This window comes from Helicoverpa armigera, chromosome 25, assembly GCF_030705265.1.
Source record: "Helicoverpa armigera isolate CAAS_96S chromosome 25, ASM3070526v1, whole genome shotgun sequence".
Lineage (NCBI taxonomy): Eukaryota > Metazoa > Arthropoda > Insecta > Lepidoptera > Noctuidae > Helicoverpa > Helicoverpa armigera.
Window position 1 is genome coordinate 22,377 of NC_087144.1, and position 12,916 is coordinate 35,292.

Genomic DNA, 12,916 nt, shown 5'->3' on the forward strand with positions numbered 1-12,916 from the left:
AACGCCACCGCCGACATCTCCCTGAAGCCGCCAAAGCGGCACGTCGCTCGCGGGCGCGTCGGGCCATCTCTGTCACCTCATCGACCGCGACCGCCCTCCGCTGCTCTCTTTTGGCGGCGTTGAGCTCTGCTTTCGTGCTTCCTAGGGAAACACAGCTCACGCCGCCAGGGTCCTCGCTCCTGACCCCAACATCACTCTCTTCGCTGGCCGCCGGAGTAGCGGAGCGCAGAAACCGCCCCCGCGAATCCCTCGGCGGCCGCAAAGAGGCCCCCCCTCCTGTTGGTGCCGGTTTCGGCCCCGCCGAGCTGTCGGCACTTTGGGGCCGATAGGTCCTCCTCGCTTGAGGATAGGCCTATCGACCCATCTCGGTCGAGACTTCATCGCGCGGACGCTTCCTCCAAAATCTGGAGGCAGTTCCGCGCGACTCCCGTCGGACAGGACCACACTGCACGGTCTGCAGCCCCTGGCTCAAGACCGTGCCAAGATTGGTGCTTCCAGTAGCACTATCAGCAGCAGGGCCTGGTCGCCTACCCTGCGCGTCCGTCGGTCGCCAATTTCACACTCACAGGCCCGGATACCTGTGAGCGCCGGTTGTCAGCCGGGTCACATGACATAGAATCGGTGCTTCCAGTAGCCACATCCGCTACAGGGGCCTGGTCGCCTACCCTGCGCGTCCTTCGGTAACCAATTTAACACTCGCAGGCCCGGATACCTGCGAGCGCCGGGCGTCAGCCGGATCGCAAGACAAGACACACTCTATATCTGACATTTCCATTTACGATATGGGTGGTACACATCGCTTCCCAAGGCGATGCGGCCACTCTTTTGGGGTATTTAGTCCCCGAGGCCAGCGGATGCCTCCGGTGCAGGATACACCGCCCGCTGCTCGGTATCTACAACTAGGACACTAACCTAAGACTAAACCTAATATATTTTGTATTTTTGTTTTAAACTAACTTAAAACTAACTTAACCCTTGGCACCGTGGCTCAGCACCTCGCCACGGATGCTAATACCGCAGGTTGAGGAGCAACCTGCGGCCTTCCACCTCGGTCACCACGACGAGCACGCCGCGGAGACCCGTAGACCGCGGACTGTACAACGGCCCGCGATCTACCCACCTCGCTCCCTAGTCGTGCACTCTGCTGCTGCAGAGTGCAGATAGGGAGCCCTCGGGAGCGACTCCTCCGCTCCTGTCGAAATTAGCCACGGACAACAATCTCCTCTATCCCACCCCCCGCGAAGAGATTATTGTCCGTGCCCAGGGTGCACCGGCCCGGTGACTGCTCTTCCCTTAGGACGTGTCCACAGGGACCAGCAGTTGCCGAGCACACGGGGAGGTTTTCTGACAGGCACCCCAACCTAACCTAACCTAACCTAACCTAACCAGTCACGCGGACACCCCCCGCCGCGAGAACACGTGTACAGGCGAAGCTCCGCGCAAAAATTCCCTTCAAAAATCGCTACCAGTGGTATTTTTCTCGCGTAACATATCGTGTTGCATACCAAACTGTGCGGAAAAATCAGGCCTACGCGCGGGTGAAAGTGTGGTGAAAATCGGTGCAGCCGTTCGAGTGCAAAGTGCAAAAAAGTGGAAATTAGCTAAAAATTTTACCTTTAAAAAATAACGCTGCCCGATTTACCGCGGTGACATACCCCTTTTTTGGTGCCGTCTTGAAGCTGACAACGAGTTCTACATCCTGCATTACTTTGTCGATTTTTTCCGCCCACCAGGGCGGAAATACACGGCAAAAACAAAAACCACGTGGTCACCGAGCCACGCATCTACAGAATTTGGGAGGACACAATCCAGCCATCTCAAAAGACCTTGCTGGGAGCTTTCATCTGCCGCTTCAAGCTTGAAGATAGGTGCCCTAGTTTAAGAGATATTCAATTTTGAAAATTTTGCATATATTCAAAAAATTATAACTTTGATTTTGTCGCGACGACCCCCAGTTTTTAAAATTGCTATAGATAGTATTAATTGAGTTTTATAACATATCCAAATTTCATAAAATTATCTTCATTAGTTTTTAAGATATAAAATTTTAAAATATTGGGGGTTACACGAGGGTTGCTAATTACAACCCCTAGCAATTAAATAGGTATCGCAAAAAATTTGGAATATTTTCTAGAATAGCAGCAAATTTTTTGGAGATTTTTAGTTAAATTTTTTATATTTTTAAGCACTTTTCCGTGCAAAATTCATGGTTTTTTGTAAAAATCAAATCGGGGGTTGAGCCAAAAAATATTCTTCCCCATCCATTACATAACCCTTTCAAAGACCTTTTCAGCAAGCTAAAGCGCGAGTCTGTGGGACGCTTAGAACTCGAGGAATCTGCGATTGAAATTTGGGGCGGAAATTGTCGCGAGGGCGGTGGAGTCCCGCCCAGTTCCGCCCAAACTTTCATATCGCGATAACTTCGGTTCCGAACGTCGTACGGACTTGCGGTTTCTTTTGCTGACCTTCCCCTAGCTTTCTGCATCCCCTCTATCCCCTCCCTACGGCTATAACATTTGACTTTTGGGCCCTTATATTAGGCCTTGATTCATATAGAGAGGGCGGAGGGAAGAACAACGAGCCATCGCACGTTCCTGAGAGACGCTTCGTTCCAGAGATATTGAAGTGCAAAACTTGGCGGCCATTTTGGCCGGCCATCTTGGTTTTATAAAACACGCGATATCTCGGGAACCAGGAGTCGTAGAGACGTGCGGTTTTCCTCGTACAGCTTCCCTCTTGTTACTCCTTCATCTCAATCTCTCAGAACCCTCCTTCTTTGTACCCCCCCTTCCAATTTCAAACTTAATTAAATCCGGCTGTTTTGTACTTTAGATAACGCAGTAATTTAAAATAGTTAAGGCTCACCCCCTCAATTTGACCCCACCCCCCCCTCTAAAACTAAGAGTAAATTTTTTCACGTAGTTTGTTGACGCAAATAAGGGGCGAGGGACCTCACTGTAGTTTTTAAGATAGACCTAGGTAGAACTAGGAATCTACCTAAAACTTAGTTTTAGATAAAATATTTATTTTACAATTGTATACAAAACCAGAACAGACCCCCCTATACAGGGTCAATTTGTAACTTGACAATTTTCCCCGTTTCCCTCGCAAGGCCTTTGCCAAACACATACAACACAACACACACTACACCACAAATACACACATACACAAGCAAACTAATAATGTATCGCACTCCTACAACGTCGGGCACTTCCAAGAATGCCACACCTAGCCCCTCTGGTGGACCACCCGCAGTGCAGGACGCTGCCAAAACATTCATCCGCAGACCCGAGCGGAGTAGAAGGTCCCTGGACAACATGGAGGCGTATAAGAAACTCCAGGACAATTACGCGGCTATGACAAGCGACAAACTCCTCCAGGAGTTAATGAAAACTTTCGAGGATATTCCATCGAAAGTCCGCGAATATCCGCAAATGCGTAAAGATATCAAAAGCTACCTGGAGATTCATTCGGACAGAGGCCAGCGGGTCCTCTACGAGCTCAGCAAGAGAATGACATGTCTGGAAGCAGGGACAAAAACACAACCGCACACAAAAGGGACCTTAGCAGGAAACGACCAAGACGTTCTGATGCGCCTTGATGAGGTTGAAACCAACTTGGAGACACGACTCAACCTCCTTGAGTCAAAAATGACCGCAGCTTTTGAAGAGCAAACTGCTCTCCGCGACGATGGTGGCGCTGACATCATCGACAAAATCATCGACAAAATTGACGAGGTTAGAGCGGCTGTTGATACCACGACCGACGATGTCAGAGTCATGGGCCGCTCTCAACATACCCTCGGCAATAAGCTCGATGAAATCGCCGGTGATGTTGCGATAGCCAAAGAGCAAATCAACCAGGTTGCCACAGGGACGGTCACGTGTCAGAGTCCCAATCCCAGGACTTACGCCAGCGTAGCAGCGTCCAATCAAGTATACCGGCCAGCACTTCATTCGATGGCGGTCACCTCCGAAGGCAATCTGGAGACTGCTGATGAGGTACTCGCCAGAGTGAAAAAGGCGGTTGATGCCAGGACCACTGGTCTAAGAATAAATAAGGTCAGAAAGGCCAAAAATCAGACCGTTATTCTAGGATGTGACACAGTGGAGGACCTAGAAAAAGTCAAGCACAGGCTAGAAAGTCAGGGTGAGGGACTAACAGTAGTACCAATGAAAAATAAAAACCCTCTAGTCGTCCTGAAAGATGTCTTTTTAGACAGTGATGATGAAGAAATGGTTAAGGCGCTACACTCACAAAATGAAAACATTTTCAGGGGACTTGAACAAACCGATAAAGAAATTGAAATAAAATATAAAAAAAGGACAAAAAACCCCAGAACAGCCCACGTCGTGGTCCAGGTAAGACCAATAGTATGGCAGAGGATGACGGAGTCCGGAGCCCTCTACCTTGACCTGCAAAGGATCAGGGTGGAGGACCAGTCTCCTCTCATCCAATGCACTAAGTGCCTCGCCTACGGTCATGGCCGGAAATTTTGCACCGAAAGTGTGGACAGATGCAGCCACTGCGGCGGACCGCATCTGCGCGAGAAATGCGCAGACTACATCGCAGGAAACGAACCGCAGTGCTGCAACTGCTCGCACTCTAGGCAGCAGAAAACCGACCATAATGCATTCAGCGCACAGTGCCCAGTACGTCAAAAATGGGATTACCTGGCCCGCGCAAACACTGCTTACCATTGACTCACTAAATGTGGGGTGCGTAACACACACTACAGCACGAAACACATACACAGACAAGACATGCAATAACTCAAACCGGGAGTACAAAAACCGAGAACACTTAGGAGGTAAGAACAAAACTATGGAAACCGGAGAACAAAAAACATATATACACAGATATGTTAACTATATAATGACTATATACAAGCATATCAATAACAACACACACAACATCAAACCGCACCCAACAAAACAATTAAAATACCAAGAAATAATTAGATACTGGAAAAGAAAATATGACAATAAATATATATAAAGTATGTATATATATATTATTGCCACTGATATAGCAGCAAGTAATAAATAAGGTTTAATTAGTGAGTAGAAAGGTTTAAAAAACAGAAAAACAATAAATAAATCATGTAAGCCCTTACAAAATTGTAAATCTATATCTAAAATGTTATATTAAAAGTATATTGTTTAAAAATAAGTTAAATAGAATAAGATGGAAAGATGGAAAAGTTTCTACTTTTAGATATAAGAGCATAGTCATAAGAAATAAATTGTATTGTTAATCTGTAGTTTGTAATTGTAATACTTAGTAAAAAACAATGTCAGTAGAGATAAGATAAATTAAGAAAGAAAAATGTATATCTAGAGCGTCAGAATCAAACTAATGTAATCTAAACAACAACATAGTACTTAAACAAATTGATAGTAAAGTTAAGAAACATTTGTGATTTCCTATACTTGGTAAAAATTTAAGTAAATAAAGCCCCTTGAAAAAATTATTTTCCCTGTTGTTATAAATAGAAGTAGGGCAAATTAGCGGGAATCCCACCCGGCAGAGTGAAAAAGATGATGCATGAAAGGAGGTATGACGCTTGAAAGTGCGAGAGGCATAAATGCGAGAACTAGTATGAAAGAGTAAAACTAGAATAATAAGGTCCCGTTGTTCTCATGAACGGGGAAAAGCAGAAAAAACCTAACCTAACCTAACCTAACCTAACCTAACCCTGAGCAAACCTAACCTAACCCTGAGCAAACCTAACCTAACCCTGAGCAAACCTAACCTAACCCTGAGCAAACCTAACCTAACCCTGAGCAAACCTAACCTAACCCTGAGCAAACCTAACCTAACCCTGAGCAAACCTAACCTAACCCTGAGCAAACCTAACCTAACCCTGAGCAAACCTAACCTAACCCTGAGCAAACCTAACCTAACCCTGAGCAAACCTAACCTAACCCTGAGCAAACCTAACCTAACCCTGAGCAAACCTAACCTAACCCTGAGCAAACCTAACCTAACCCTGAGCAAACCTAACCTAACCCTGAGCAAACCTAACCTAACCCTGAGCAAACCTAACCTAACCCTGAGCAAACCTAACCTAACCCTGAGCAAACCTAACCTAACCCTGAGCAAACCTAACCTAACCCTGAGCAAACCTAACCTAACCCTGAGCAAACCTAACCTAACCCTGAGCAAACCTAACCTAAAACCTAACCTAACCCTGAGCCAACCTAACCCTGAGCAAACCTAACCTAACCCTGAGCAAACCTAACCTAACCCTGAGCAAACCGTGTTTGTGTTACTGTGGTCCCGATGTGTTTTGTACATAACTTCACCCAGTCTACACAACTTCACAAATAGTACTCAACTTCACCCATTGTACACAACTTCACCCATTATACATAACTTCACTCAGTCTACAAAACTTCACCTATTTAATACCTGTTTTACTACGTTAGGTTGCTCAAAGTTTGGTTTCCCTAATAGGGAACATAGTATGTTGGGTTTCTCAAAGCTAGGATTCGCTAGGATAGGTTACTCAAAGTTAGGTTTCGCTCTGTTAGGTTTCGCTTCGTTAGTTTGCTTAAAGTTAGGTTTCACTATATTATATTGCTCAAAGCTAGGTTTCGCTAGGATAGGTTACTCAAAGTTAGGTTTCGCTAAGTTAGGTTACTCAATGTTAGGTTTCGCTCTGTTAGGTTTCGCTTCGTTAGTTTGCTTAAAGTTAGGTTTCACTATATTATATTGCTCAAAGCTAGGTTTCGCTAGGATAGGTTACTCAAAGTTAGGTTTCGCTAAGTTAGGTTACTCAATGTTAGGTTTCGCTCTGTTAGGTTTCGCTTCGTTAGTTTGCTTAAAGTTAGGTTTCACTATATTATATTGCTCAAAGCTAGGTTTCGCTAGGATAGGTTACTCAAAGTTAGGTTTCGCTTGGTTAGGTTACTCAATGTTAGGTTTCGCTCTGTTAGGTTTCGCTTCGTTAGTTTGCTTAAAGTTAGGTTTCACTATATTATATTGCTCAAAGCTAGGTTTCTCTAGGATAGATTACTCAAAGTTAGGTTTCGCTTGGTTAGGTTACTCAAAGTTAGGTTTCGCTCTGTTAGGTTTCGCTTCGTTAGTTTGCTCAAAGTTAGGTTTCCCTATGGTTATGTATGTATGGTTAGGTATGTATTTTAAGTTGTGTCGAATATTATACGTTGTACAAAATTAGATTGCTGGAAGTCCATAACTTTGCAATATGTTTGGTTTTTGGACGTTAGGACTTATTTCTTGAGGTTCCAGTAGCAGAACGTCACATTTTAGATTTCATTAGTTTGTTTGTAAGAAGGTAAGACCACTGTAGAGAACCGCATATTGCGATTATGTATTTAACATTATGTTTCACTTCATTTTATTTTTGTAAGCTTATGTGTCATAAAATCGAGTTACTTTCACTCTGATAGTTAATTTGTGATAGATATATGTGACAAAACATGTGCTTTCTTATCGGGCCTATTGAGTGCGAATTTTGCCTACCAATTTCGGCAAACCAAACGTTATTCTGTGTTTATTTTTGACACTTTTAGGTAAAATCAGTTTTTCGACTAAATCTTTGAAATTTTGTTCTATACTTACTCTCAATTATATACCATTGGATAGCTCTCGCCGAGACGCTTCTTTTGACACCACTCCCGTTTCGATATCTTTTACGAAACGTCAAAAAATGCCCCGCCCACCCACCCGGTGTGTACAGGGCAGGTAAACTTTGTCTCAAGGTCATATTCTTTAAATCGCGATTTTCATGAAAATTTGTTGGGAATAGCTTGTATTCGACACAAAATCTTGTTTTGTACTATCAAAGACCTTCTGTATACACCTAAGAGTCACCTGGAGTTTGGAAATGAACATTTGTTAGGTATTTTATTTGCTCGTATCTTTAAAAAACCAAACTTTTAGTAAACCATTTCCATACGAGTCAAAAATTACGTCTTCTTCTTCTTCCACCTGCCCTGTTCCCAACTTTATTTGGGGTCGGCGCAATGTGTCATCCTCTCCCATTAAAATTACGTATTGGTTCTGATATATTATAGAAATCGCTCATACATAATATTAATGCAAATTCATTAAAAACCACTCTGTAGTTTTTACGAGAAAGAGTTACAAACATACACGTAATAATATTTTCATGTCTTCTTAACCGAAATTACTACAAACTTTTGCGTTTATATCAAAAGGAGTAAGTGTCAACATGTATGAATGCGAGCAGACGCAGGCACGCGCACGTGACGCGGTCAACTAGCAGGATTTTGTTAAAAATGAAAGCGAACACACATTTAAAGCCATTTATTAATTCTCCCATACAAAACTTAGTACATAAATGTTTTATAATATCAACACTCAATTCCACAAATATTTTATATTTTATTTTTCGATAAAATTTGGCTAAAAATCATGTTCAACGATGAACTTGAATCTAAATACTTTGAGCTATAAGTACATAATAATGTAGTGTATATTGTATATGTATAGGATCTGTACAGATGTTTGTGCATGTATCAACACTTAACATAGTTGGGCGCACTCAATATCGGAACAAAAACGAGTACATACGAGCATGAAACAATGAGCTCTGTCAAACGGCCGCCGCACGTGAGCGCGAGTGAGCGCGCGTCAGCTCGGCAACACGTGCGCCGCGCGTCAGTGCGCAGCACACACGCGCTCACCTCAACAATTAGGTAAGTAGGTAATGTAACACCGTGAGACTAATAGTAATCCTACTGCGGCCGAGTGCTTCCACTGTGCACATGGTAACAACACAATACAAGTGACAATGAACGTGAATGCAGTTCGTGTCAAATGTTCGGAATCCAAAAAGGGTTAATACAATTGAGTTAATAGTAATTTTTTGATGTTATACCACTATACTAACTAAAACAGTCATCACTACACGTGACATTGCGAAGCTATGTTGCCTCATAACTTGTAGCTTTGCATCGTTATGTTGTGTGCCGGTTGTATGTATCAATGTATAGAACGACATCTACATGAAGCGAGTGATATTTCAAATGGCGTGGCCACTGGGGTACAACTTTACATTTCATTGGTTCAAAAAATAAATTGAGGATGATTGATGAAAACATTGATGACATTTAAATAAAGTGAGATTAGCCCTATTTTTAAGGATTTATCGACAATAATAGTTATAAACGGCTTTTGCGCTCAGATATCAAAGGGTAAAACTACTCTTTCCGAGATAGTGGGATGAAAAAAAAAAAAATTATTAACTTATGAAAAATAAACTCAATACTTTTGTTTCTTCCAACTCATTTTCCCAACAGCGCCGTACAACTACATATTATCAGAAACAAACTAATCTAAAAATATTATCACACGATATTTTACAATATATTGACTTTGTGTGAGCAACACACAGGTATGTCACAGTAACGGCTAAGTATGAGTTAGTTCACTTATCGACAGGCCACATCACACAACACATTGCTGGTGCTGGCACAGTACTCGTGCAGCAGCACAGTATGGGTGCAGCAAATCGCTGCGGCTTCTGTGTCCACTCCTGAGCGACACCTCTACCCTCATTATGGGCGCCTGGTACTTCATTAAGATTGGTGCACACACAACAATGCCCAGACACTTAGCTACTTATTTACTAAATGTATAATTTTGGGGCTTGTATACAAAGTGCAACAGAAAGGTGAGCTGATTGTACTTTGTTACATGCATGCTATTTAAAATACTTAATGTAACTATTTGATTGTATCCCACACTCATGGATCATTGCAGTAGCTAGATGCTGATTGCGCAGTAAACACAACTGTAGTGTTGCGAGTGGAGTGCGGCGCGCTCACACAGCCTCCTGCTGATGACGACAACTCTTGAACTGCAATAAGCTCTAAATGTGGTAAATGTTCCTTTTAGAAATATACCTCCTCAGCACACAGGAATATTTAAGTATTTCCGAACAAACTATTTAGTTCCGTGAACTCTAAAAAGTGCAAGATTCTTTCACCTTTCTGTTACCTAGTGTTAAGTATCTATCAAAAATATTGCTATGATCAATTGAGAAAACCATAGAATATAGCTGTGGTCACTTTCAGCGTGCTCAACACTACCGCCACAAGCTCGGAGATGTCAGTAATCGGTTGTTACTCTCGCAAACTTTGTCAACATCCAGGTACTTTATACATAAGAAAATATTTCACTGTTTAATGGTTGCCACGGTATCGATCATCGATCTGCTAATAATATTCCTACGTTACCCAGAACACTCTTATCTCGATATGTTTTACATCGCTACAGTCAATTTTGAGCGAGAATTAACGTTTGGCAAAGTCTATAGTCCCTACCAGGGAATCATGAACAACCGCAGCTTACAACAATGAGAACACTGTGAAAATCTTAGGCAACCTCTGTCATCGCTGATCGCGATCCTTCCGTCTCCTCCTAAGCACCAGCAGTGGTCCATCGAGGTCTTCATCGATCTGTTCCTGCGCCTTCCCCTTGGTCTCGGGAATGATGAAGAAGATGTACAAGGCGCCCAGCAGCGTGACGGAGGCGCAGATGTAGTAGGTGCCGTGCAGCCCCACCAGCACGGCGAGCGAGCCGTAGTACCGCAGCAGCAGGAAGCTGCTCAGCCACGTCCACGATATCAGCAGACTGGATGCGAGGCTTCTCACCTGACAATATTAATATTACTTCAAATATAACCAAGCATATACAACCCTTAAGTTTAAGTAAATAGTAAAAAAACTCACGTTGATGGCAAACAATTCAGATATAAGTACATAAGGCACAGAACCCAATCCAATGTTGTAGAGGAAGAGCACGAGCGACATGAGCGCCACCGGCGTCCACAGCTTGCCGCCCGACGCGTCCGACACGTCCGACACGTCCAACGCGTCCGACACGTCCGACACGTTGTGCACGCTGAACTCGCCGGGCACAGTGTCGTTCTCCGCGGATACCCTGTACCTCGTTACATCAGTGGTGTAGTTTTTCCATTGTGGATGCACATTATCTGTGAAGTTGTCTGTCAGTTGCAGATCCTTCTCCTTCAGATTGTGCGTTCGTTTGTAAGGCCACAAGCGGTGAGAGTACCAGGAGTGCAGGCGAAGGTTGGGGTCGCAGTACGCGCCCAGGATTGCGAGGCAGCACGTTATACCTGAACACGACCACAGCAACAGCATCTAGAAACAGAAAGACAAATCCTAAACTGGTCGCAGTTTCATTCTCATCAGTCTTCGAAAGTGGTACCTTTCTGCCAAGTTTGTCGACAGACACGGTAGCGACGGCGGCTCCCAGCACCAGCGCCGCGCCGCACAGTATGGAGCCGGCTTCCGACGGCTCGAACAGCGAGCGAGGAGCAGTGCTGCAAACACGACGAAACATTCAACAACGCGAGTATTGAGTAAGCATGGAGTAGGCGGGCGGTGTAAACGGCACTCACCCGTTGTACATGGTGTAGTTGTAGGCGGTGAGGTTGAGCGTGGGCACCGGGTGCGCGGAGTGGCGCAGCACGGCGGCCGCGAAGCTGGAGACGGCGCCGGCGCCGCTGCCCGCCGCCGCGCTCAGCACCACCGCGCACGACGCCAGCGCGCGCCGCGACCGCCGCGACCCGACTGCACACACACGCACGCGTCACCACGCCGCGCTCAGCAGCACTACACATACATACAGTGGCGGGTACCGACAGAGCTGCTTGCAGGCGGAGCGCTCCTGTCTCTGCGCGGGCGGGGCGCGCGCCAGCATGGGCGTGAATGTGTCGGACTCGCGCCGGCGCAGCTCGCGCCGCCCGCACCACTCCGACGTGCGGATCTTCACCTCCTGCTGCTCGATCACGTCTGTCAGGTCCTCGCGGAAGTCCGAGCCCTCGAACCAGCACATTACTTTAGCTGCGTCCTGAAAACGTTCACAACCTAATGCAATCATTTTGCGCACGAATGTCACCCTAGAGAGCATTTTGGTTAGCAGCAGTGACAAGCGTTAGGCACCTGTATGCGGCCGACGCTGATGAGGTAGGAGGGCGTCTCGGGCAGCCACAGCAGCGCCACGAGCAGCAGCGCGGGCGGCGCCGCCAGCGCCAGCGCCAGCGCGCGCGCGCCCAGCGCCCCGCCCGCCGCGTACGCGCACACGATGCCGCAGCTGGTGGCCAGCGCCGGCATGGCGGCCAGGCCCGTGGCGCGCGGCGCGATCTCGGCGCAGTAGAGCGGCGCCAGCGCCAGCGCGCCCGCGCCGCCCGCGCCCGCCGCCACGCGCGCCGCCCACACGCCGCGCGCGCCCGACCACGCCAGCGCCCAGCTCGCCAGGAAGCACGCGCAGACGCAGAGCGCGCCCGCCTTGCGGCCGCGCGCGTCCGCCAGCACGGCGAAGAAGGGCGCGGCGGGCAGCGCCACGAGGCACGGCAGCGCCGCCAGCCACGCGCCGCCCGCCAGCGCCTCGCTGCCCAGCACGCCCGACACCCAGCCCGTGCTGCACCCGTGCGTGAAGCACGACAGGTTGTCTACACAACCATTTTACAACTCTATAGGAAATCATTTCATTTACAACTTACATGAGCACTTTGTTACGCTTTTTCTTGAAACTGAACATAACTGAATTCTAAAAAAGATTTCAACATGTTATATCGGCGTGTCGTACATAACAACAAAGCGAGCACTCACAGACGGCGGCGGCCACCAGGCGGCGCACGGAGCCGCGCCAGCGCTTGGACGCGCTCCTCTCGATGCGGTTCCTGCAACAACGCGGTACATTCGTATGCTAATAGCAGCGGCGCAGCGCTGGCGGCAGGAAGGACTCGCTCGCATAACATTATTTATTACCTGGCTTATACCTTCCTGCTACGTAAAGAGAAAAAAAAATCGGAGTATTTTGACTTGTTGATGTTTCGTTGGATTATCTTTTAGTGAAATTAGTGTAGCGATTCGGAATGTTGATTAGAATCTTTTCA

General features: G+C 46.3%; 1 protein-coding gene across 1 annotated transcript in view; it reads right to left on the reverse strand.

Annotated features, from left to right (window-relative positions):
* Window positions 1-8,295: 8,295 nt before the first annotated feature.
* The window catches only part of LOC110374948 (uncharacterized), a 43,693-nt gene continuing 39,072 nt past the window's right edge, over window positions 8,296-12,916 (reverse strand). The window contains exons 2-8 of the mRNA XM_049845567.2: window positions 12,630-12,700; window positions 11,961-12,469; window positions 11,661-11,868; window positions 11,417-11,588; window positions 11,224-11,338; window positions 10,725-11,156; window positions 8,296-10,646 (exon numbers count right to left, since the gene is read on the reverse strand). Of these exons, the coding sequence (XP_049701524.2) occupies window positions 10,383-10,646; window positions 10,725-11,156; window positions 11,224-11,338; window positions 11,417-11,588; window positions 11,661-11,868; window positions 11,961-12,469; window positions 12,630-12,700 (1,771 nt within the window). The 3' untranslated portion in view covers window positions 8,296-10,382. The remainder of the gene's footprint in view (window positions 10,647-10,724; window positions 11,157-11,223; window positions 11,339-11,416; window positions 11,589-11,660; window positions 11,869-11,960; window positions 12,470-12,629; window positions 12,701-12,916) is intronic.